The following is a 22,656-nucleotide window of genomic DNA, read 5'->3' as shown; positions in this document are numbered from 1 at the left end:
AGTAAAAATAATTATCTACAAAAATCCTATGGAGCTAGATAGAACTGATTGACTAGTGAAACAATTATTAAATAAAAAGAAATCTCAAAATTGTAGCTCGGTTCTCCAAGAGCCTATGTCTCTATCTGTTCATTTCCCAGAAATCTCGAGGAATGAGATTCTAGAAATGAGACTCATTGAGCCTAACAAAAGGAGTATTTCAAAAACCCAAGTTATTAAATGTAATTCACTTAATTAGAAAGTTTGATTGGACTTACAGATAGCTGCAGTGTGTTTAAAATGAGTAATTGGAGCCTTTTAATATTTCTAGACTTGGTAGTGATTTATCGCTATAATTATAATTCATTGTTTCACGATCCTAATTATCAGAAGAACTAATGCTTCAGACTTTTATGAAGTGAGGTGGGCCATAAATTAAAACTAACAGCACATTCAAAAGAACACATTTCATCCTGTGAGGTCACTTGACCCAAGTGCCCTTGTGTAGCAGGACATTTCCCCAGTGTTCGGGCTTACCTGAGATGATGAAGGATTCTCGCCACCGTGGGAGGGACAGGGACTGGACGCCGTTGGAATAACTCCCTTTATAGCCAGACTGTCCAGCTACTTTCCGAACAAGTATTTTCCCTCCTGAATTATCAAGCACACCACTATAAAGAGAAAAAAATTTTTTTCTTTGAAGAGCAGAAAAATTTTGTTTGACGTGATCGACAGACTATCCAACCAGCCTCCATCTTTATATAAACATATGAAAGATGATTAAGAAAAGGTTTCACCTTGACCTGCAGCCCACCCCTCCTTCTCATGGCCCAGCATCTGATCTCCCAGTTCAGATGTCATTCTTTTGCTTCTTACAGAACCTGATTGCTCAGTCAGGAATTTCTCTTTGTCACCATCCTTCATTTCCTTATTCCCACTCGTTCTTTTAAGAAAAACCTCTTTCCCGACAATTTCCAATTTGGTTTTGTGACATCACTGAATGATTCCAGTTATTTCAAAGGGTGATATGACACTTTAAAAAGCAAATTATTCCTTTTGTTTGGGCCCAGGAAGGAAGGTGTACAGTTAAATTAAACTGATTAAAATGAGCCCCCAAAGACTGAAACTGTTTCTTTAATTTATAGGATTTTGAAGGTTTTAGATCCTGACATGACAGTAACTGAAATATCTACCTCTTTCCTTTTATGTGAGGCAGGGGCTCCATTCTGGTTCCTAAATATCACTTTCATATTGTCATTTCCTCACCACAGAGGCTGAAACGGCTCCTTTGGGTATCTGTAATTTATGGCGCGGAGGAGCTAAAAACATACTTAGATTGTTCCCATCGACACCCTTCCTTCCCTCCAGAAATAAGAGTCGCCATTTCCTGCTCTCTCACCTTTATGGTGAGTCAACAACTTTCAATGCGCAACTTCTCAATGACCCAGAAGGAAAAAAAGGGATAATAATACTTGACATGTAAACCAGTGAATTGCTTTAAAATCATTCCCACGTATGGCATCTCCCTGGGCCCTCTCCGTAAACCTGAGTCGTGGAGTGGAGGGAATGCCGCTCCCAGTTCATGGAAACAGGCTTGGACAAGTCAGGCGACTCACTCCAAATTTTGTAACAAGTAAATTGCAAGGCTGTGATTTGAACCCAAGACTAACTGACTGGGAATCCTGGGTTTGTCCCCCTTGGTCATAGTTGTCTCTGAGGATTCAAAAGCACAGGTACCTCCTGACACTAACTGCTCATTGTTCCCTCACATCTTTGCAACTCTGCTTTCTCTTCTCTCAGAAACTCTCAGAATCAGAAACTCTCACTTCTCCCAGCTGCAGCCAGGCTGGTCTCAGCATCCCTGACGGACTACATGATTCTTACTCACGTGTCTCTGTTCATTCTGCTCTTTTTTGCTTTGGAGAACCTGTTTTCTACTTCTGCCTGACTAGGCTGTGTCACGTGTCCTTAACACCTTCTCCATGGAGATTCAGACACAAATTTGCTAGGCCCCTTCCTAGCAACACCTTAAAATCCTGTCTCATGACTGAGACTCTGATTTTATTTGGTCTTGTGCTATTTCCTAAAAATTTCTTGAGTAAATTTTATCTCTCAACTAGATTGGAAATTTTCTTATGGAAAGGAAAATGTTTTATGGATCCATATCAGAAGGCCCACCGGTGGTGTGCGGGCTCTGCTCATACTGGCTTTCGAAAGCCAATTGTTAAGCTTTTAGGACTGTGCAAGAGGATTCATTGCACATTGACATCTTGAAGTTAGCTATGGTGGGAGTATTTGTACCACAAAAATTGGTAAATCAGCAACCCCAACTTTTTTGAAGAGCCAGTTGTTAAACATTTACCAGTATTCCACTGGTGTAGGGTGAGAGTTCTAATTATTGAAAAGTAATTATCCCATGGTCCCTTATAATTAATGGGGAAAATAAACATAACTCTCTCCCTTTTGTTTTCCCCTAGAGAAATTATTCTGCCCTCGGATTTATAGTCCGTCATATTGAGGAAACGGGTGTGTACGAGCACACACTTGCTCTTGTTTACGAGAAGCGCTGTAGCTGCTACTCAGAATGAGGGAAGAGTCAGGGGAGGCTGCGCTGAGCTTCCCTCGGGCTGTTTGAAGGGAATGGGGAGGGCCCAGGGGGTTATCACGCTGCACTGGGCTGCTGATATCCTTGGTGAGGGTTTTGTAAGACTGAAAACCCAGACTTTGGGAAAGGGGCAGATTAAGGCCTATTGTGTTCCCATGAGATGTTCTGCTCGCAGAAGAGAGTGAAGCTTCATCTTGTGGACTTAACTAGAGGATGTGGATGTTCCCAGACATCTAGAGAAGGACAGACTGTGGAGAGGTCAGCAGTCCAAGGAGGAAAATGCACCAGACACTCCACCATCATAGGTGATAACTGGAGGAGGGAGAGAGTCCGAAAGAGGATGTGGTTCCACTTATGAACCATATGGGGGAAGAGCCATGGTAATTTGGAGAACTTCTATAAATATGACCTCATTTGCACCCTTCCTCAATTGGTGGTACTTCACATATATTCTCCGAAAGAGCAAATCCAATTCTATTTCTTAGTGTTTCTCAGACATCCTGCATGAGGCTGAACATGGCCTTGGGGTTTACCTCCTTCTGACCCTGGTTGCAGAGGACTGGGATAAACTGAGAGTGAGCTTCTTGGCTCAGAGGTAAGAGACTTGCTGCCCTTTTGAATTACTGCCATTTCCAGGAGGGCATCTGGTCAGAAATTAGCGGAAGACTGCTCTGCATGGAGATGGCCTCTTTACTGGCCCATCGCAGAGCCCTTCCCACTCCCCCCAGCACTTGGTCCCACTTTAAATACAGAGGTTAGTTCAGGACGAGACTGAGCCAAAACATGATGTCTCATATGTTCGTTATCCCTTTGGTTTGAAAGGCTCAAGGGAATCACTCATAAGACATCTGATTATGGTGTATTGTATGAGTATTCAATCCTTTAAGCTGAATATTAAATCTGATTGTCTAAACCATAGCATGCTCTCTCTAGCTTCCCAGTTCTGACTGTGGGGGGCTCTGTTAGGACAATGACAGGAGGTTCCACGCACACTTTCTATTTATGTTCTCTTTCTTAAATTCTGCCTTCTGAAAACAGACTCCGTTGTGAAAAATGCAACAGACAGTATTCAAAATTCCTCTCTGTTTTTGCTGAAGACCTCTAGTCATCCTCCCCATGGAGAGTGATATTTCTTTCCTGTTCTTTCAGACACCGGTCCAGGAAGCTACAATGGCACTACACTGTTCAAGTAGCAAATCTCGTTTTTTTGAAACATTCAAGCTCTCCTCCTCTGACTCTGTAACTCTTATCTGTATTCCTCCCAGCAAGTTACTAGACTCCAACCCAGCTGTTGGAATTGCTGAGTCCGGATCCTTGTCAATGCCCTTATTTTCTCCGCAGAGGTGTGTCCATCTATCATAAAGCCTTTGCCAGCTCTTAGCGCTCCAAAGTCCAGGTCCCCGACACATCCTCACTTTGTACAGTGCTGGGACCGCTTATTCGTATGTAAATGTGTTATCTAGGCTCTGGGCTGGAAGTCAATGGACATGAGTTCTGATCCTGAATGTACAACTAACTAGCAATTTAATTAACTTCCCTATGCCTCAGCTTCTCTTCTAATAAATGGGAATGCTAACGAGTCTTACATCATCTTGAGATGATGCTAGAAGGAGAGAATCATAGTGTAGGAATTACTGTCATTATGATGACATCTTTGGTGAGATCAAATTAACTCAGGTGCCTCTGTCCTGCACAGGAAACATAGACAGGCAAGAGAGTGCCAGCAAGTGCCAAAGGAAGCAAGTGCCAACCATCTCTAATCACAGTTGGAAAAAAAACAGGCAACTTTAAGACAGACTCAGCCTCTGCAGCAGACGTCAGTGTCTGCACAGACACAGACTGGGGAGAAGTCTGTGTGATGTGATGGAGCTGTCTGGGCAAGCACATATGTGTGCAAGGATGTATGTGAGCATGCACATGTGTACAAGTATGTGTGGGAGGCATGCACATGCATATGTGTGTAGATTTGTATACCCCTTTCTTTTCTGCATGAAATTGATTTCAGAGCAAAAGCAAAATATTTTAATTCCATAGTAGAGTTAAGAAACGACATTTAATGTTTTTCTTTCATATTCCATTACTTATCTTTAATAGAGCCTTCGTAACTCTGCTCCTGTTGAAAAACCATTTAGGTCAGTGATAGGGAAAAGAAGGGTATGGCCAAGAAAATCTACTAGTAATTCTTAAGTCTTATTTTATACATAGATTTTTTTTCTCACTGCCTCTCCAAATTTCAGAGAAGATATTGGCTAGACACCTTGAAAGGGAATGAATTTTATACCTTCTCCCCTCTCTCTGGCAAAGATATAACTGAATAATCAACTGACTGATGTAAAGGAAAAAGATACCAGAAGCCTGAATATTTCAGAGACTCCATCCAGTATCCGGTAGCTGAGCAATGACTCAGGAGCCATGTCTCAAAGCAGTGCTGGATGTTGGTTAGGAGCACGAGTGCTGGACTTGGGTTTGAGTTCCTACTCTGACACTAAGTTTTAATAGTGTGGCTTTAGAAAAGCTATTCGACCTCTTCATCTTCAAGATGTGAATAACAGTAGTAGGTACACAGAGGGCAATCGTGAGGGTTAGATAAGATAACATAGGTAACGCACTTGATGCATACATGTTAGCCTTGTTATCAAAGAAGGCTTATTAAGGCTTATTAAGTAAACACGCATTTCCTATGTTTGACTCCAAGCCTAAGACAAAGAGGCATGAGAATTCTGTGAAGGTCACTTTTGCCTCTTCTCGTTTAGATAGTGACTTAGTCTAAAGCATGTCATGCCTCCTGTTCTCTTTCCTGGATCCCAAACCAACAGCTGACCAAGCAGTACCACCTTTCACCCTCCTGCTCACTCTTCCTGTTCCATTTGTCTCAGGTGATCACCATAGCTGTGACATTTCTTCTCCAATCTTCTGGGCCTGTCTTAGTCAGGTCCCTATTATTTCCTTACTCAGCACATACAGGAACAACAAAAAAAATTCTTTACGTCCTCAAGGACTTTGGTTTCCTTGCCATAAACATGCAAGAGTAGAATTCTCCTCCCACCCTTGTTAAGGTGCCAAGAGAAGTCAGTCCTCCTTTCCACAGAGTGCTGTGAAAGGAGACCCAGGACCGTGCACCACTTCTGTGCAATTCCATGGACCAGGGGTGCCAGAAGAAATATAGGGTGCTCAATCAAATTTGTACATTTTTGTTAAATCAGGCAGCCCTGCACTGGGGCTCCCCACCCCCACCCTGATTGCTAGTTCTTAAGTAGCTCAGAGCTACCCACCTGTGAACAGCAGCGGCACACACGCTGGAGTAGGATGCATAGACATCTGTGCCATAAACGTGGTATTTGGGGTCTTGGCACCCTGCCGGACATTTCACAACGAACTCAGGATTGATTATCTTTCCAGCTTTGACATCACAGTTGATCTGAGGCACATCTGGGAATGCAAAATGAGCTCAAAATTATACCTTGTGGTTTAAGCTTATATATGGGATGACTCTGTTAGATCATAACTGTTTATTTATTTAATCTCTAAAAGCCAGAGCCTCAGATGCCACTAAATCTCCTCCATATAATGAAAGCAAAGATGTAATTAGGATATTCCTCAGTCCAAAAGAACAACAATGACCAACCATTGAAGTTAACTGCCGAGAGCAAAAACAAAGGGCTCATTCCTGTGTTTAAATGAACAATGAAATAATTGAAGATGAGAGCTGTGGGAGAAGACCCACCTCCAGTGGCCAGAAATATCATCTTGAGTCAATGGCCAGAGAGCCCTGGTGTTTCAGATGCTCTGGAGCTGGTCCAGGAAAAGAGAGAACTCTCAGACAACCTTACAGGTGGATAGGCAAACAAGGGAGCATAGATGTTGGGGTCAGGACTGGCCAGGACAAGGTTGGCCTGCTGCCCCAGAGGTCCTGCACTGGAGCCTGGTGGGAGGAAGGGGATTGGCAGGGCAGGATTAGATGGAGGAAGCTTGAGTACCTGTGTTCTGTGGGGATGTGGGATGCAATGGAAGATTTTTGAACAGTGGTCTTGGTCCTAGAGGTTGGCTCCTAGATCCAGACTCAAGTGGGAGTGATCTTTTCTCATCTGCCTCAATACTTGGTGGAAGGTTGGGAACTCCCCTGCTGAATACCCAGGGAAAGCTCATTCATTCTTATTCCTTCCTCCATTTTGGCTTTGTGACTGAAATTGCAAGGCTAGTACTGTCCAGGATAGCAGATGTCTGGAGTCGTCTGGAGCTGAAAGCTAGCCCAGGGATGAGGTGGGTAGATGCTCTAGTGGCAGTACCTGCAAGGAAATGCGGCTGCCTCTTCCCTGCAAAAAATTTCCCTCAAAAACTCCTGAAGGAAAAGGTCTCCCAGATAATACTATGTGGGTGTCCTTTGAACTGGAAATGTACTCCATTCTGGACCCCATTCTTCAGAGGGACTCTGAAGCATGAGGACAGTTCATAGAGGAAGCAGGCTCAGAAGGGGTCTGGAAACCCCCAGATGTGAGGGATGGCTGGCAGAAATGGGTTCTTTGGCCATAAGAAGGAGAGAATTTGGAGGCAAATAACAGTTGCCTTCATAAGTAGGACTGTTGTGTGCTATAACACCAGAGGGCAGTGTTAGAACTAGAGAATGGGGAGGCAATTTGGCCAAGCAATTCCTAGTAATTGAAGTTGCCCATTGGAAGGAATGGATTGCCTCATGAGCAGTGAATGGGCTGGAAGTATGCAAGCAAGAGACCCGAAGAGTTGAAGAGGGGATTTCCACATTGGGTGGGAGGTAGAAGTAAAGCCCCGCCCAGTGCTAAGGGTCTGTGATTACATGGATTCAGGATCTCTGCCAGGCCACCCACCCTCTAACTGGGTTACTGAGATGGTCTTAGAGTTGCTAATGGCTTCCAGCTGTATCCAAAACGCACACTTTTTATTTTAACCCTTATATACCTGAGTGGAGCAGAGTTGCATTTCATTCAGACTGGAGAAAACTGAAGTTAGAGGTCCTGCTCTTTTCTAAAACACCCCTCCCAGATAATCTATGCCGCTCTGGGCTGAGCCAGCATGGAAGTCTTCCTGGGAGCCCAGAGGCTGAGTGTGATCACAGGCTAAAACAATTTGTGGTCTACATTAAGAAGTGGAGCACTGTGCTTAAAACAGTTTTGTGGTTTCATTCTCCCTACCACAGGTTGCCTCCTCTCCAAAGTTATTTTCTTTTTGTCTTTCATTCTTTTAAATCCTGATGCTCAAGGCTGCATTTGCTATTTTGAGTCTTAGAGTTTCTTAGTTTTTTATTTTTTTTGAAAGGCAGTTTGGAGGCTGAAGATGCCAGTCTCTCCTTAAATTAGTTAATTGTTAGGTCTCTGGGTGTAACTGAATGTGTTTAGTTCTCCTTTCTGCAGATTGCTTCCCCACTCCCAAGTGTATCTCCTCCCTTAGATGGAAAAAAAAAAGAAAAGAAAAGAAAAGAAAGCATTCCTTCTTGGTTCTTAGTTATTTGAAATAGGAAGGAACAAGCTCTGTGAACTAGGGCTCAATTTGGATGTAACTTTGGCTCCCTAAGATTGTGGATCTCCTGGCAAGACAGCCTGAATCTTTTGGAGTTGAGTAAGTGGCCATATCTAGAAGCTGACTGCATGAGCATTATACAGTAATTAAACCTATTGAAAGCCTGCAGGGTGCACACAGCACATGCAGTAGGATTTTCCATGAAAATAGTTGATTTAAAAAGACAAGGAGAGAAATGTCACATGGGAATATTTTCTTCCTGCTAATCACTTTCCCCTCCCTTTCCTCTAAGGAGCATTTGTGTTTTTGTTTGTTTTGTCTTGCTTTTACAGAGGCCTGAGAAGTAACTAAAATAAGATCTGCTTTATCTGCACCTTCTGAATTAGCAAAATTGGTGGATCAACTTGTCCCACAGGGGATGGGAGGAAGGTGAAATGAAACCAAGTGCATACGCTTACGTACTTTGGAAAAACAGTGTGATGGCAAAGTGAGGTTAAAGGTCAAATATTTGTTAAATTTGTACAGAATATCAAACTGGAGAGAGTGAGCTAATTAAAATTGTCAGAGAAATTGCCCCAAACACTGGAAATATAATGTCTAAATCCAGCCAGGAAGAAGCAGCCATTGGCATCTTTTTGACAGCTCTTCTTTGAGTATACGGAAGCCAGTTTATTTATTTACAGTTATTTGTGAAATACTTTGTTGTCTTGTAACCTTCCAAGAATCTTACGTCAATCTACTTAAGGCCCAAATTAAATGATTTATGTTTGCATTTCCTCTGAATAGCTTTGAGCTACTCCATCTTACAGCTTAGGCTTTCCTTTTCTCTTTCTTTCTCTTTTGGTGCTTCGGCTCATTTTCATATCTCCCTTCCTCCTTCTCTGGGTTTTATCTCAAAAGTGCAGAAATAAGACTTCTTTAAGAGGATAAAATTAAGGCAGTTCATGAAGTATCATTTTTAGGTCTGAAGGGAGTAGGAAGACATTTGGCAAATGCCAAACAGAGAGTTGGGCACTGGGTGGGGTGCTGTGTCCCCACTATTAACTTCAGGTGAGAACTTTTCAGAAGCCATAAAATGGTTTACCACCAGGAACATTTAGAAAAAGCAAGAGAGACTTTCCCATTCATTCCTGAGTGGACAGTGCTGGTGGCAGTGAGGGAACCCTGGGCTGAAGTCACAGAAATCCTGGAAAAGCTAGAACTACTGTGATAGAACCTTTGCACAGAGACCTGTTCCTTGGCCATCTGCTCTGCTTCTCCCTCACGTGATCCCTTGAGGTTACCTTGCCTTCCCATGGTCAATGTCACTTTTATGATAGAGCTCACGTTGGTGTCTCTCAGAATCCACCAAGGATTTCTTCTCAGAGGCTCTTGGCACCAGCCACAGGGAAAAGAAAAGAACCACTTGCAACCCAGATGCTTAGAACTGTAGGATAACCTATAGATGCTGCTCACCGAGGCACTGTGTCTGCCGTATTTATCTCAGAGAGTTCCTGGGCAAAACTGGTACTATCTCAGCCACCATTTTCATGCAATATTGGAATCATAGAAGCAGAACTGCAAATGTTTGTTCTGGGTTGGGTTTTCTGCCTGGTCTTATAACAGAGTGATTATTGGGCAGTGTCACATACAATCAGCCAATGATGTAGCAAGCCAAATGAAACTGTATACTCTAGCTCTTATTTTGCCATTCATCATTTCAATGATCCCAGGCAAGCCACATTGCTTCTGGAAAATAAATTTCCTAATCAATTCGAAAAGGCCACTGTATGTACATTTGCCTCCTGGATGTTAATGAGGAAGAATTATTATGACATACAAGCACTTATGCATAAACAGTTTTGATATTAACTGATTTTGTTGGACTGTGATATTCAACTAGAGTAAAATCCTATTTTAAGAGAATTATGCAAAAAAGTTAGCTTAACAAAGCAAAAATGACCATTAAATAAAATTAGAAGATGCATGCTTCCTTCTCTTTGATCTCGATACCCAGTGATCAGATCACGTTAATTCTTCCTTTGTAGGGACTTTTCGCAGAGCATGCTTTTCCATTTTTCTTAAGCAGTCTTTGATCACTTTCGATTCGACTAAAATTGAATCTTTGGTCAAAAATTATCAGTAGCTTTTTTGCTGCTTTCACGAAAAATTCCAAAATCCTTAAGGCTTTTCCAGAGTCCCCTCTATGGAACGTCTGGGTTTGCCACTACTATCCCTAGTACTTTTCAAATAAATCTTATTTTGCAGACTTGGCTTGTATCATTTCTCACACCTAGAGTGCTTTTTCCTTATCTGTTTAAATTCTGATACTTTTTCGATGTTTCATTTATATCTTCGCTCATCTACTAGAATATATACTCCATGAGGGTAGGGATTTTTGTCGGTTTGGTTTACGCGACAGAATGTCTGCTGAATGATTGAATGAATGAAACCAATCCATTAGCAAGTCCTGTTAGTTTTATTTCCAAATCTGCTATTTCTCTCTACTTCCACCGTGGTCCATGTCACTGACATGTCTGGACAGTTAACACGATAGCTTCCTATCTTGTCTTCTTCCTCTCACGTTGTACATTCTTTGCCCCAGCCCTTTCTACATTGAATAGCCAGTGTGATGCTTTAAAAAATGTAATCGTATTTCATGATTCTCCTGTTTAAAACCCCTCATTAGCTTTCAATTGCCCTTAGGATAATGTCCAAGCTCCTTAAGATGGCTTATAAGGCCCTAAGGATTTGCCCCCTAAAGTCCTCTGTACTTAATCTCTTAACACTGTTATTTGGATGAGGAAAAGATGACAGCCAGTAAAGGCCTGGAAGAAGGACCTTCCAAGCTGAAGGAAGAGCCAGGGCAAAAAACTCAGCTGTGAGAACGAGGTTGGTGGTTTGAAGAACATGAAGAAGGCCAGTGTGCCTGAAGCACAGTAAGTGAGAGAGAGAGGGAGAGATCTATGATAAGTTTTGGGAGGTAAGCAGGGGTCAAATCACATGGGCACTAGACAAATTAATAGTTTACCAAGATATTGATAGTTGTTTTTTACTAGAACTCTTCAGGACTATACAATATTCTTTTCAGAAGAAATTTCTTGAAGAGCCTGCCTGGGTTAGAGGCTGAGCTTTCAAAGGCAGTGCCTGGTGTGGTACCCCTTGGGGTGGAAACTTTAGGCATGGGGCTTCCCCACGTCTGCCGAGATCTCATCCTTTAGGAAACAATGGACTTGCCCGACATCCAGAGATAACACAGGCTTAGACACTGAGCAGTGCAGGGGACCTCCCTGAATGCTCTAGACTGCACAAGGCATCCAGGGAAGAAGGAAGTTCCTGTCATGGTGGAATTTGACTTTCTTAGTCCCTGGCAATTGGCAGTTTGCAGTCAGACTAGATTTGATTTAGAAAATAAGGTGATGTGATAAGTCAAGTGTGGCAGAGTAAAACTGTACTCAATACAACTGTGTAGGTGAAAGCAAAATATTAGCCAGTAATGAATAGTCATACATGAGTGGGAGGAGTAGAGCTGTAAGAATGCATTCCATTTATTTTCATCTTTGCTTTCCTCTTTGTAAAACCCCCATGCGGGGTTATTTTCAACATATACTACCTTCCAGGACCAAAGGGCTCCCAGTGGAGATAAACAATGCCCGTGAGGATCACTGGGGGCCATGAGCAGACCAAAGAAGTGGAAAGAGGGAAGAGACGATGACAAGGAAAAGAAATAAAAGAGAAGAGGAAGTAGGGAGGAGAGAAAGAGACAATGACCCAAAACAACAGTGATGCTCTGCGTAGACAGAATAGATGGCACTGGTATGGCACATGGTCTCAGGACAAGCCAAGGGAAGATACTCATCCCGGTTCTTCTTTTTCCCATTTTCCTTGCATCTCTTTTACTTTATTTCCTGCTTGGTTAGCCCTTGATCTTTCAACACCTTCATCTGCCTCGAGGCAATAGGGACTTCATTCCTTAGTTCTGGCTCACTTGGGAGGGAGTATTGGGAAATTGTCTGGGGTTGAATCTCACGTGGACCTGAGTTTCAGATCTGGCTCTGCCAACTTGTTGGCACCGTATCTTGGGCACGAGATCCTCAAGAGTCAAGAGCAGTGGCACATGTGTAGTAGGGGTCAATGAATCATCTGTTGACCAGCACTCTCAAACTGCCTCCTCGTTATTTTACCCTCGCTTCTCTGAGTGGTGAGGACTTTTATTCTTGAACAAACACTGATGAATATTGAGAGTTGGTTAGAAGAGTGGTCAGAGGACACTGAATGTGGTGAGTTCACATTCCTATCTTCAAGCCGCTCTGATCTCGGTTCCCTCTCTAGTCCACCACTTCTCAAATTTTATTGGGCATCAGAATCACACAGAGATTCTATCTTCTACTTTACTGCATAAATCTGTTTGCAATACTTGGTAGACACTCTCATCCAAACCGTACATGCAGGTAAATCTGTAATACTTACTCACTGATAAATTGTGTCTTCTTTCTTCTTTTTTGATATTTTGGATTCAAAAGGTTTTTTTTTGTTGACGGGATTATTTTATTTCCCTAACACAACCCTATCCACTGTACATTTCTGTGAGAAACACTGTGCCAACCTAGGCTGATGCAATTAGATTACCTCCCGCAGGAATTTGAGATCAGATCTGAGAGACCTGATCTGGGCGGGACAGGGAGGATACAGAGAGAAACAGAGGCTGCTGTTCCTGCCTTGGGTTCTGCAAGCTACCCCATGTCCTGCCCAAATCTCCTTTCTTTGCTTAAGCAAATTGGCCTTGGATTTCTGCTAACTGCAACCAAACTTACCTGCACTGAGATATTCCCTGTTGCCTTCATGCTGAAGTCCAGATTCCTGGCCACAGTAACAAAGCTCTTCAGGATCCAGTGCCTATTTATCCCTCCATCTCAACTCAATACATTCACTTCCTGCTTTATATTTCAGTCATATTTAGCTATTTTTAGCACTTCCTACTCTTTAAGACTTGGGCATGCTGTTTTTTCACTGCTTGTAACACTCCTTCCTCCTCATCTTTGCCTGGCAGGTCCCTATTTGGCCTTCGGATATCAGTATAGGTATGTTACTTCCTCCAGGAAGCCCTCACAGCTACACAGCTGCTTCTCCATATTCTCAGTGTACCTTAAGCTCCTGAGTCCTAGCACCAACATAAGACATCATAGTTGCCTGGCGACTTGTCTTTCTTCCTTCCTCGATTTTGAGCTCTGTGAGGATATAGACTGAGTCTTCATTGCTGATGCAGCTGGGTGTCAAACACAGTACTTGGTACTTGGCTGGCACCTAATAAATGCTTGTCAGGTGAATAAATGATGTGCCTCCCTTGCCATTAGTCGCCTACCCCAGCGGCAGATTGACAGTGTTGAGTAGAAAAAATGAAAACTACTTTGGCCTCAAGCTATAGACTATAATTTGGAAATACTCCTGAGGTAAAGAATCTGATATTGCCATGGTTTGGGAATATCCTATTACTTTCATTGTCTCTTTCCCCCTCTTATTTAATGATTGTGCCAGAGTTTCTAATTAGAGGAAAGGCCTTATGCGCTTATGAATTCAAATGTGCTGTATCACTAGGGAGATTTTAAGAATAAGGTTAGAATTTAGCATATCAGAAATTCAATCTATTTGAGATCTCTCAAAGAGGTTTGCTCTTGGGTCATTTAGCACAGACTTTCATAGTCACTGAAAACTGTTGTCATGGTAATCATGGAGCCTTTCATGATTTCTGTATATGAGTTAATGAAGATACTAGAAACAGCCCAAAGGAATTCACACTTGGGCTTGCATTTGTCTTCATATTAACCCAATCATTGTTTTGAACACACATCTGTCCCTGGGCCGATTTTCTTGGCTCTTGGTCTTGACAGGAATAAATAAACAACTGATTCCTTTTTAGTATTTCAGGCTGGGAGGCTGTGGATGGCTGCCCTTTTGGTCTCATTTCAATGGAAATCTCACATGGAGGATTTAAAGGAGCAAAAGAAAAAGAGAATGCTGTGTGAAGCAAATCTCTTTATCTCACATTGTTCATTTTGCTGATTTCAAGGCACCTAAATGTAATGCCTATGAAGAAGTTTCCGTTGTGGAGAGCACAGAACACTGACTATATCTGAAGACTTTCTTTTATGGTCCTTTCTAAACATACCATAACTCTAGCTTCCATCAAGTCTACAAATTTAGATCCAGATACCTCAATGTTCTCACAACATTTGAGTATGAGATTTCCCATCTATGTCCTGTCCTGCTAGTTACCTCCCAATATCTATTCTCCCTTCTTTTCTAGTAATAGAACCCCTTACTTTTAGCTAGGCTTGTGGATGCTTGAAATCAAGATGTTTCCCATCCTCCCTTAATGATGGTCAGTGGTATTTAGGTAGAAGAGGTGTATTTGACTTTCTGGACTTTAAAGAGAATGGGTATATGCCCTTCATCCCTTCCCACTGATTGAAATGTAAACATGAGGTATGGAGCTGAGGCAGCCATTTTAGACAAAGAGTTGGGACCACATTGAGAAAAGTGGAAGGACAAGACAGAGGAGTCTGGGTCCTTGAGGACTGTGAAGCTTTTATAAAAGCTCAGACTGTGCTTACAGGAGACAGAGAGAAACTTCTGTCTTATTTAAGCAACTGTTATTTTGTGTTTTCTGTTATCTAATCTTAACTGATATACCACCCCAAAATGAAATTTATTTTTCCTTGTTTCCACTGATTGGGCGTGACACCTCATGAGCTTTCCTGTGAGATTTACCTTCTGATTCCAGGGCGTACTGGAAGGTGGGCAGGACCTTTGTATTAGACAGACTTAATTTTCTGGTATGGGGAATTGAGACATCCTTTCAATGGCAGTAAAATATCTATTCCAGATTAGCCATAGAGACATAGCGTTGCCTCATCTTTGTATGTGTATTTCTAATTTTTCTAGTGTAGTGAAACCATATATCTTTCACCCTAAAATCAGGACTCCTATCTCAAATGCTTTTTGGAGTGAGATAGGTGATAAATAAGAATCACTACTAATTAGTCTGAGTGTAAAGTAATTGATATAAGAAAAAGGACAAAACCAAAAACAACCTTCCAAATTATCAAAAACAAGTGTAACAACCCTCCACATGGGAGACATAAACCATGTATCAGTGAGGAATTATAATTTTACTTACTGAATTTAGGCCTTTTAATCTTTGTCATTTCTTTATTTGAATGTATTCCAGTCACCAGCAAAACTACAGAAGAAGATACACAAACAAGAAAAGCCTAATTAATATCATTTCACTAAACACTTTCTCTGACCATTGTATTTGCCTCAATCACACATTAAAGTATTCTCTTTGGTGAAACTAATTTCCCCATATATTAAGATTAGGAAATAAGATGCATTGTTTGTATATTTAGCCTCTCTTGAAAGGGTCTTTCAGAAATACCTTTTGGATAACTGTCCTTTGTTTTGCTGTCTTTAAATTTCCACACACCAATCCTACTACCTCCATTTTCCAAAGGAGGGAATGTGATTAGCTTGGTCCCAGGAATGAATGACAGAGACAGGATGAGCACCCAGACCCTTCTGTGTTCTTTCCCCTGTGCCACACTGAGTTTCCACGTGGCCAGAGAACTGCGTGTGCGTCTGTGTGCGTGTGCGTGCACGTGCGACAGAGGGAGGGCTGCATGGAGGGGATGTGTAAAAAGCCCCAGAGGAGGGCCATCTGGGAGAAGGAGACGAGGAGCACAGGGACTGCGAGGTAGAGGGAGACTGGTCATCAGGTCTGTGGTGTGACCTGCATGCCCTGGTGGCCCAGCTAGCAGCACCTGATTATGCGTCCCACAGAGGTCAACTGCAGATAGCTGAGCTTCCTTCTCAGAAACAGGAGCAGAACCTCAAGCAGCATTTGGAAACTGCTCTCCTTCAGGAAGCGTGACTATAGGGGAAGAAGGGGGCCCTCTTTATCCTTTTTAATTTTAAAGTTGCGTTACCCGTTTGGGCCTTGTGTTTTTAAAAAATAACATTCACTGATTTTATTACCGAAACAATACACATTCTTTGTAGTAAAAATATAAAAAAAACACAAAAAGAAGGATAAAATATATGGATGAACACAAAACTATTTTTAGTCTTTTTTCTATGTATAAATTTATTCATATGGGTACTTTCAAACAAACATTCGATCATGCTCATACTGTTTACAATACTTTATACTTATTTCTACTTATTTCTGCAAACTTGTTTTGTCATTAAATGTTACTCTCACAATAATTTTAATTGCCTGCAAAGCATTGTATTATATGCATGTATTGTGTAATTTAATCAATCTCCAATTTAACATAAACAAATCCATCTTCGCACTGATCCATTATCATTTCCTTAAAATAAATCTCCAAATAGGTTTTCTTGTCTGAAAGCTATGCCCACTTAAAATTTTGATATATATTCTGAAAATTTCTAATAGCAATTTTTTTTTTATTAGCGATGTCTGAAAAACCTCACTTCTCTGTACCTATACTAATTCTACCAGTAGACAGAAAAGCAGTGTGGTTTGTTGTTGCTGTTGTTGTTTTGTTTTGTTTTGTTTTCAAAAGGCTAGTCAATTCTCTATTTGTCTTCTTTACTCTCCGGGCATTCTTCCACCTTACCCACCAGAAGCTGGTACTGCTTTAACTCACTCCATTTCAGCCATTTTTCTGAGAAACCCACTTTCTGGATGGAGTTGGGTCTGGAGGTGAACATGAGGCAACAGAATAATCAAAATAGGTATTTTACTTCCTAGTTTGTGTGTGTGTGTGTGTGTGTGTGTGTGTGTGTGTGTGTGTGTGTTAACAGAACACAGATGCTCGATTTAGGGAGGAATCAACTTAGGAATTCTCGAATTGGAAACTATCTTTAAAATAAAATTTGGCAGTGTCACCAGTGTTTGTTTGTTATGAAAACTTTGTATCTTCTGGTTTTCTAGCTAATTTGTGCCAATGGTGCAGCTACTGAATTATCCCCAATTTTGACTACTGGCATTAGCGGAGACCTTGGACAGTTGACATACCATGTCCTGTATTAACAGAAACATGAAAGAGAAGTGAGTGAAAACCAAAAGTCTAGCCAAGCAGAATGAAAGTGGACATTTTTTAGGTGTTATTTACTTCTGGGGTTTGGGTGGGTGTGAGTGTCCTGGAGGTCTAATTTTTTATAAGAGTCTCTGTGTCATTTAATTCTGTGCCCAGACCATATTTTCATTTTATACACAAAAACAAACACCTAGAATCCTAGAATATTTTTTAAAAACAAGTACTAAATATATAGAAAAAAATCATGCGAGGTAAGTAGACGGTATAAGTGAAATAGTAATAAGTTTGGGTATCCATTTTTGTGGAAAACCAAATCCTGTCCTGGACCTGTGTGTCTGTGGCAAGTGGTTTATAAGTCTCAGTATCATTAGGACCATAAATATTTCAGTAAGACCACCCCATCACTCACATTTGCTCACTCAAGACCCTCTGGCTGAAAACCATAGCTGGATTCACTTTTACAGCAGTGGTTAATAAAGTCATTATTTTCAATGGTACACAGGGGCCCTCCCCTCAGCTCAGATGCTTGTTAATTAAAGTTTCGCAGAGATCACTCCTCAAGGGACTGGTCAGTAAGGCTGCAATGCGCTTGTGCCCTGGAGCAAGTCGTCATTGCTAGACTTTCAAGACCTCTCTTGCTACGTTAGAAATGGTGAATTGCATTTGAACTTGGGTGAGAGAAAATTCAGTCTTGTGTGTGCCTTTCCTTAGAAAGCCAGTCAGAGCATTGAGATGGCTGATGCTCGCTTCAAAGTACAAAGTGAAACATAGGTGTGAAAGCCATTCACTTCTTTAGGAGTAGCTAGTTATCTGGCTCCCAAGGCCATTCATGTCTAGAAGCCTTGAGGAAATTATATCTAGACACCAAAGTTCCAAGGCAATCATGATTTACCAGCTATGCTGCAGTACTTCTCAATTGTTAAGGATTTAGTATTCCAGTTTTGAATAACGTGAAGAGTTTTCACCTTTTACTAGTAGTGCTTGAAATTTCAAAACATTGAAATTACTTTTTCCAATAAAAAACTTTCCCCACTTCTCTCTCTCTTACTCTCTAGTGTGGTCATCAGTACAGTGAAGAGACCTGAGGTGTAATTGTTTTCCAATTCAATTTAAATAAATAATCACTCAGGTAATTTATAGATGGAGAACATATAAATAAATTAGCTTGAAACAATGTTCAGTTTCATTAATGATAAAAAGTGTAAGCTAAGGCAAAATAGCTAGATGTTTTCCTATATCATATTAGTAAATATTGAATACAAGACTAGACTTAATCCTGACACAGCTTTGGGGTCAGGGCGCTCCAGTCACTTTATAGAGTCTAAGCAGGTAGAGTCATTCTGGAAAACTTTGGGAATGTATTTCAATGACCTTAAAAAATTTATATTTTTTGTCTTAGAATGGATACCCCTAGGAATATGTCCCAAGTTATAATCAGAGATGTAGACTAGATTTATGTAAAAAATGTTCATTACAGCATTATTTCTAACGGCAATCTGGAAATCATAAAATATTGGAAATGTTCCAAAAGTAGGGGAATCCTAAGCATTTATTACAAATGATATGTAGAAGGATATTTGATGAAATGAGATATGCTCAGCTCTAATCCTAAGAATGATTCTGACAAAGTTATATGTAGAGAGAAATTACTGGAACGAATATACCAAATATTAATAATCCAATGATTGTGGGCAGAATAATTATAATGTTATATATGTCTATTTTTCTCACTTAAAAATATATTTCTCACATATATTCTATACTTTATATAGAATGTTTCTTTAACAATTAGAAAAAGTCAACATAATTGTTGTTTAATTTGGTCATGTTGAAATCATATATACTTACAATAACGAAGAGTGCTTTCTAAAATCATTGGTATGGTTAATATGAACTTGTGTTCCAGTTTTCCTGTCAGTAATGAGTTATAATCAAACCATTTACTTTCAAGAAAAGATTTGAAGTGCCAAAACTTCTAATCAATGATCAAATCAGTGAGTACTTACTGAATACTTATTATGTGTCTCTGGAACCTTTCTAGAAATGCCTCATTCTAGCCCATAAATTTCTTGTTAGATCCTTTTAGAGCCCCTCAAGATACTAACTCCGGTGGTGTTGACAAGGATTCTCTCCTCGACCAAACTTTAGTCGGGTTCCTCTAAGCCCTCTTCTCAACTAGTCTTTGCCCTTGGGCTTCAGCGTCCATCCTTGTTGGACCTGCATTGCCCAGTTTCAGCAAGAATCCTGTTTAGAGCGTATCCTGTGCCCTCGATGTCTGATCACTCTGGTCTACCTTTAGCAAGGAGGCCGTTAAGTTGCTTCACCAAGAATCCCCCTACCCTTGATGTCTCCTCTTAGTAATTTCCATCCACTGATCCCTGTGACCTCCTCCTTGGCTATAAATCCCCACTTTCCTTGTTGTATTTGGAACCAAGCCCAGTTCTGTACTGAGGTCTCTTTTCCCTAATTGCAAGAGTTTATGATTAAAATCTGTTTTTACTACTTTAACCACTGTCCAACTCTGATTTTCTTTAACAGAGTCCACAATGCCTTCCTGAAAACATTTATAAAGCAGATCATTTGAAAGCAGTTTAAATTTCCCCCATGCTTTAATTTGGTCTTACATACTCAATGAAATGTCTAACATCAAATACATCTGAGCTTCATAGCAAAGACAGGACAACATTGTCTATAATCACATAAATCATAAAATTATGCTTCAAATTGTATAATCTTAAAGCTGGTTGGAGTGTTGCAAGTCATCCCTTTATTTTATAAAAAAGAAACCAAGGACAAGGTTTACACCTTGGCTAAAGCTACAGTTCTTTGGGGACAGAAGTTAGATGTAGAATGCAAGTTTGCTGGCCATAGCCTTTGCCTCATCATTCTACTTGCTCCCCATGAGTGCAGTCATTGATTAGACGTGGTGCTCCAATGATAGTGGGCAGCATAAAACTCTGCTATGTCATAAATTTAAATATATCTGAGCAACCGTGCTAGATCTGATATATATTAATTAAACAATTAATTGACATTAGCTAAGAGAGCTTTTGGGGCATCACTGGATAGCTATGTGATGTTGTGATTTATAATAAATATATATATTTTCATCTTCTGGCTGCAGTTCTGGCCATAATTCTGGCTTGCAGCTTCTGAAACCCTTGAAATTTCCTGAGTGATAAGACTATTGGGAGAATCTTTTCTTATATTTGTGTGTGTGTGTGTGTGTGTGTGTGTGTGTGTGTTTTGTCTTCAGTTCCTGAAAATCATTTCAGAGCCATAAAAGTGAAACGGGTATCGAGTAATTGGTAACAAGCCCCTTTCAACCACATCTAAATTTATGTTAATGAGATGACTTTTGAGAATCCCCTAAAGATGAAAGAGCTGGTTGCCAGGGGAACCAACCATGAATTGAGAGTTGGAATGTTCATTCTCATCCCTTGATTTCCCAAGAGGGGAGTGGGGCTGGAGGTTGAATCAATCACCAATGGCCAATGAATTAATCAATCATGCCTACGTAATGAAGCCTCCATAAAAAAAAAAAAAAAAAAAAGATAGGGTTTGGAGAACTTCCAGGTTAGGGAACCAGGATGATTCTGTGCCACTGGGCTAGCCCTAAACTCCAGGAGAACAGCCCTTTTGTTTAGAACCTTGTTCTATGTATCTCTTCATCTGGCTGTTGATTTGTCTCCTTTAATATTCTTTATAATATATCAGTTATCTAGTGAGTAAACAGGTTTCCTGATTTTTGTGAGCCACTCTAGCAAATTAATTGAACCCAACAAGAGGAACATGAGAACCTCTGATTTATGCCAGTCAGTCAGAAGCACAGGTAACATCCTGGACTTATGGATGGCATCTGACTATGAGGACTGAGCCCTTAACCTAGAATCTGATTTTACTTTCAGGTAGATAGTGTCAGGACTGAGTTGAAGTTTAGGACACTGAGCTGGTGTTGGAGGAATTGCTTGTAGGAGGAAAAACCTACACACTGGAATTGGGTGTTATGTAGTGGCTTGATATGATTTCAAATTCACGTGTTTGTAATTTAAGTTGTTTTAATCCATGTGTTTATGGCAAATACACACACACAAAAAACTGGTTGTTTTTAGAAGTTGTTTTAATATAAGAATGAAGTAAATTGTGTTAGGATGTCACCATCTCATTCCTTGTCATCGACAAGCAGTCAACAGCCCAGTTGCTGATAGGCTCCTAGAGGATTATTGATAAGAACACGTGGAGAAGCAACTATGGTAAGGAGACATTTAAACTACAAATACTGAGAGTTTGTGAGGACTATCCCAGAGTTTTCAGTTTGGTGAAACACTTTGCTGACCTAAACAGCTGTTTAAAGACCCTTGGGGGATTAGCTCCTGAATTGGAGAGGTACTCTTCCACAGTCAGTGGCAAAAGTCACTCAGTGGCCCTGCGGAGATCATCCTGCCTGCCAACACCAGCACCGTCATTTCCTAGAGACGTGCCCCAGCAACAAGTGACTTTTGTTTTTGCACTGGCAGCTGTAAGTCTGCTGGCGGTCAGCTAAGCCATCTCTCCTTAGTGCCTACTCATATAAGAAAGTACAGCTCATCTAAATTTGGGCTTTATTACTTTCATCTCTCCTTGCCTGGAACAATAATGTAATTAATCTATCATTACTTTGGAGTGTTATTTCTTTATTGGCTTATTAAGAGACATTATTTTCTATGCTATTGGCTTATGAAGTTTGCACAATGAACCTGTGTTAAATAAATTGCTGGAAAAGGCAAACTCAGTCTCTAATCATAATTTGCTGCCCCAAACATAACAGTTGTAGAATTGAACTCTATTTCCTTAAAAATCGAGCATCCCTCAGGAGAATAATTTATTTAGCAGCATTTCTTGAGTGCCTATGAAATATGCTGAGCACTGGAAATGCAACAATGAGCAAGACACAGCTTTTTAGGGGGAGCCAGACTAATGGTGAGGTGAACGCCATGCAGCCACTATGGGATTCAATACAGGCCCCTGAGGAAGCACACAGGAAGATGGCCTAATCAAATGGAGGGAAGAGGGAAATTTCGAGGACCAGTAGGTTTGTGGGGGTTTGGGAATGGGAGGAAAAGCATTTCCGGAAAGGGAACAGCACGGTCAAAGGCTTAGAGGTGATAAATGATATGACCCTCAGGGGAATGCGAAGGTTAGTACTTCCCAGGTCCCTAGAAGTCAGAGTGGGCGCTAAGGTAGAAAGGAGAGCAGGAGAAGATAGTAAGGGCCATATCAGGAAGGGATGTGGTTCCATTATAAGGACAATGGGAAAACACTGAGGAGTTTAAATCAAAAGAGTGATGATCAGAAGTGGGCGTTAGGGAGGTTAATCAGGGTGTGGTAGAGAGTGAGTTAGAGGGGTACGGATTCGGGGAAAGAGGATATCATAGTACCGAGGAAGGGTGATGGGGGATGGCCCTGGGATGGAGACAAGCAGACAGATGAGAGAGACCCAGGGAGGCAGACAAGTGAGGGCATCGAGAGGAGAATTTGTGATAGGAGTTTCCTTTCCCT

At 41.1% G+C, this 22,656-nt stretch overlaps 1 protein-coding gene across 2 annotated transcripts in view; it reads right to left on the bottom strand.

The window, feature by feature from the left end:
- The window catches only part of VIT (vitrin), a 94,645-nt gene that overhangs the window by 46,273 nt on the left and 25,716 nt on the right, over positions 1-22,656 (bottom strand). For both annotated transcript variants that reach the window (XM_025045760.1, XM_006910385.1), the window contains exons 3-5: positions 15,231-15,293; positions 5,857-6,013; positions 517-650 (exon numbers count right to left, since the gene is read on the bottom strand). In XM_025045760.1, coding sequence (XP_024901528.1) covers positions 517-650; positions 5,857-6,013; positions 15,231-15,293 — 354 coding nt within the window. The remainder of the gene's footprint in view (positions 1-516; positions 651-5,856; positions 6,014-15,230; positions 15,294-22,656) is intronic.

The sequence above is a fragment of the Pteropus alecto genome, unplaced genomic scaffold, assembly GCF_000325575.1.
Source record: "Pteropus alecto unplaced genomic scaffold, ASM32557v1 scaffold61, whole genome shotgun sequence".
Taxonomy (NCBI): domain Eukaryota; kingdom Metazoa; phylum Chordata; class Mammalia; order Chiroptera; family Pteropodidae; genus Pteropus; species Pteropus alecto.
The sequence above is the reverse complement of the archived record's forward strand: the minus strand, read 5'-3'. Positions and strand labels throughout refer to the sequence as shown.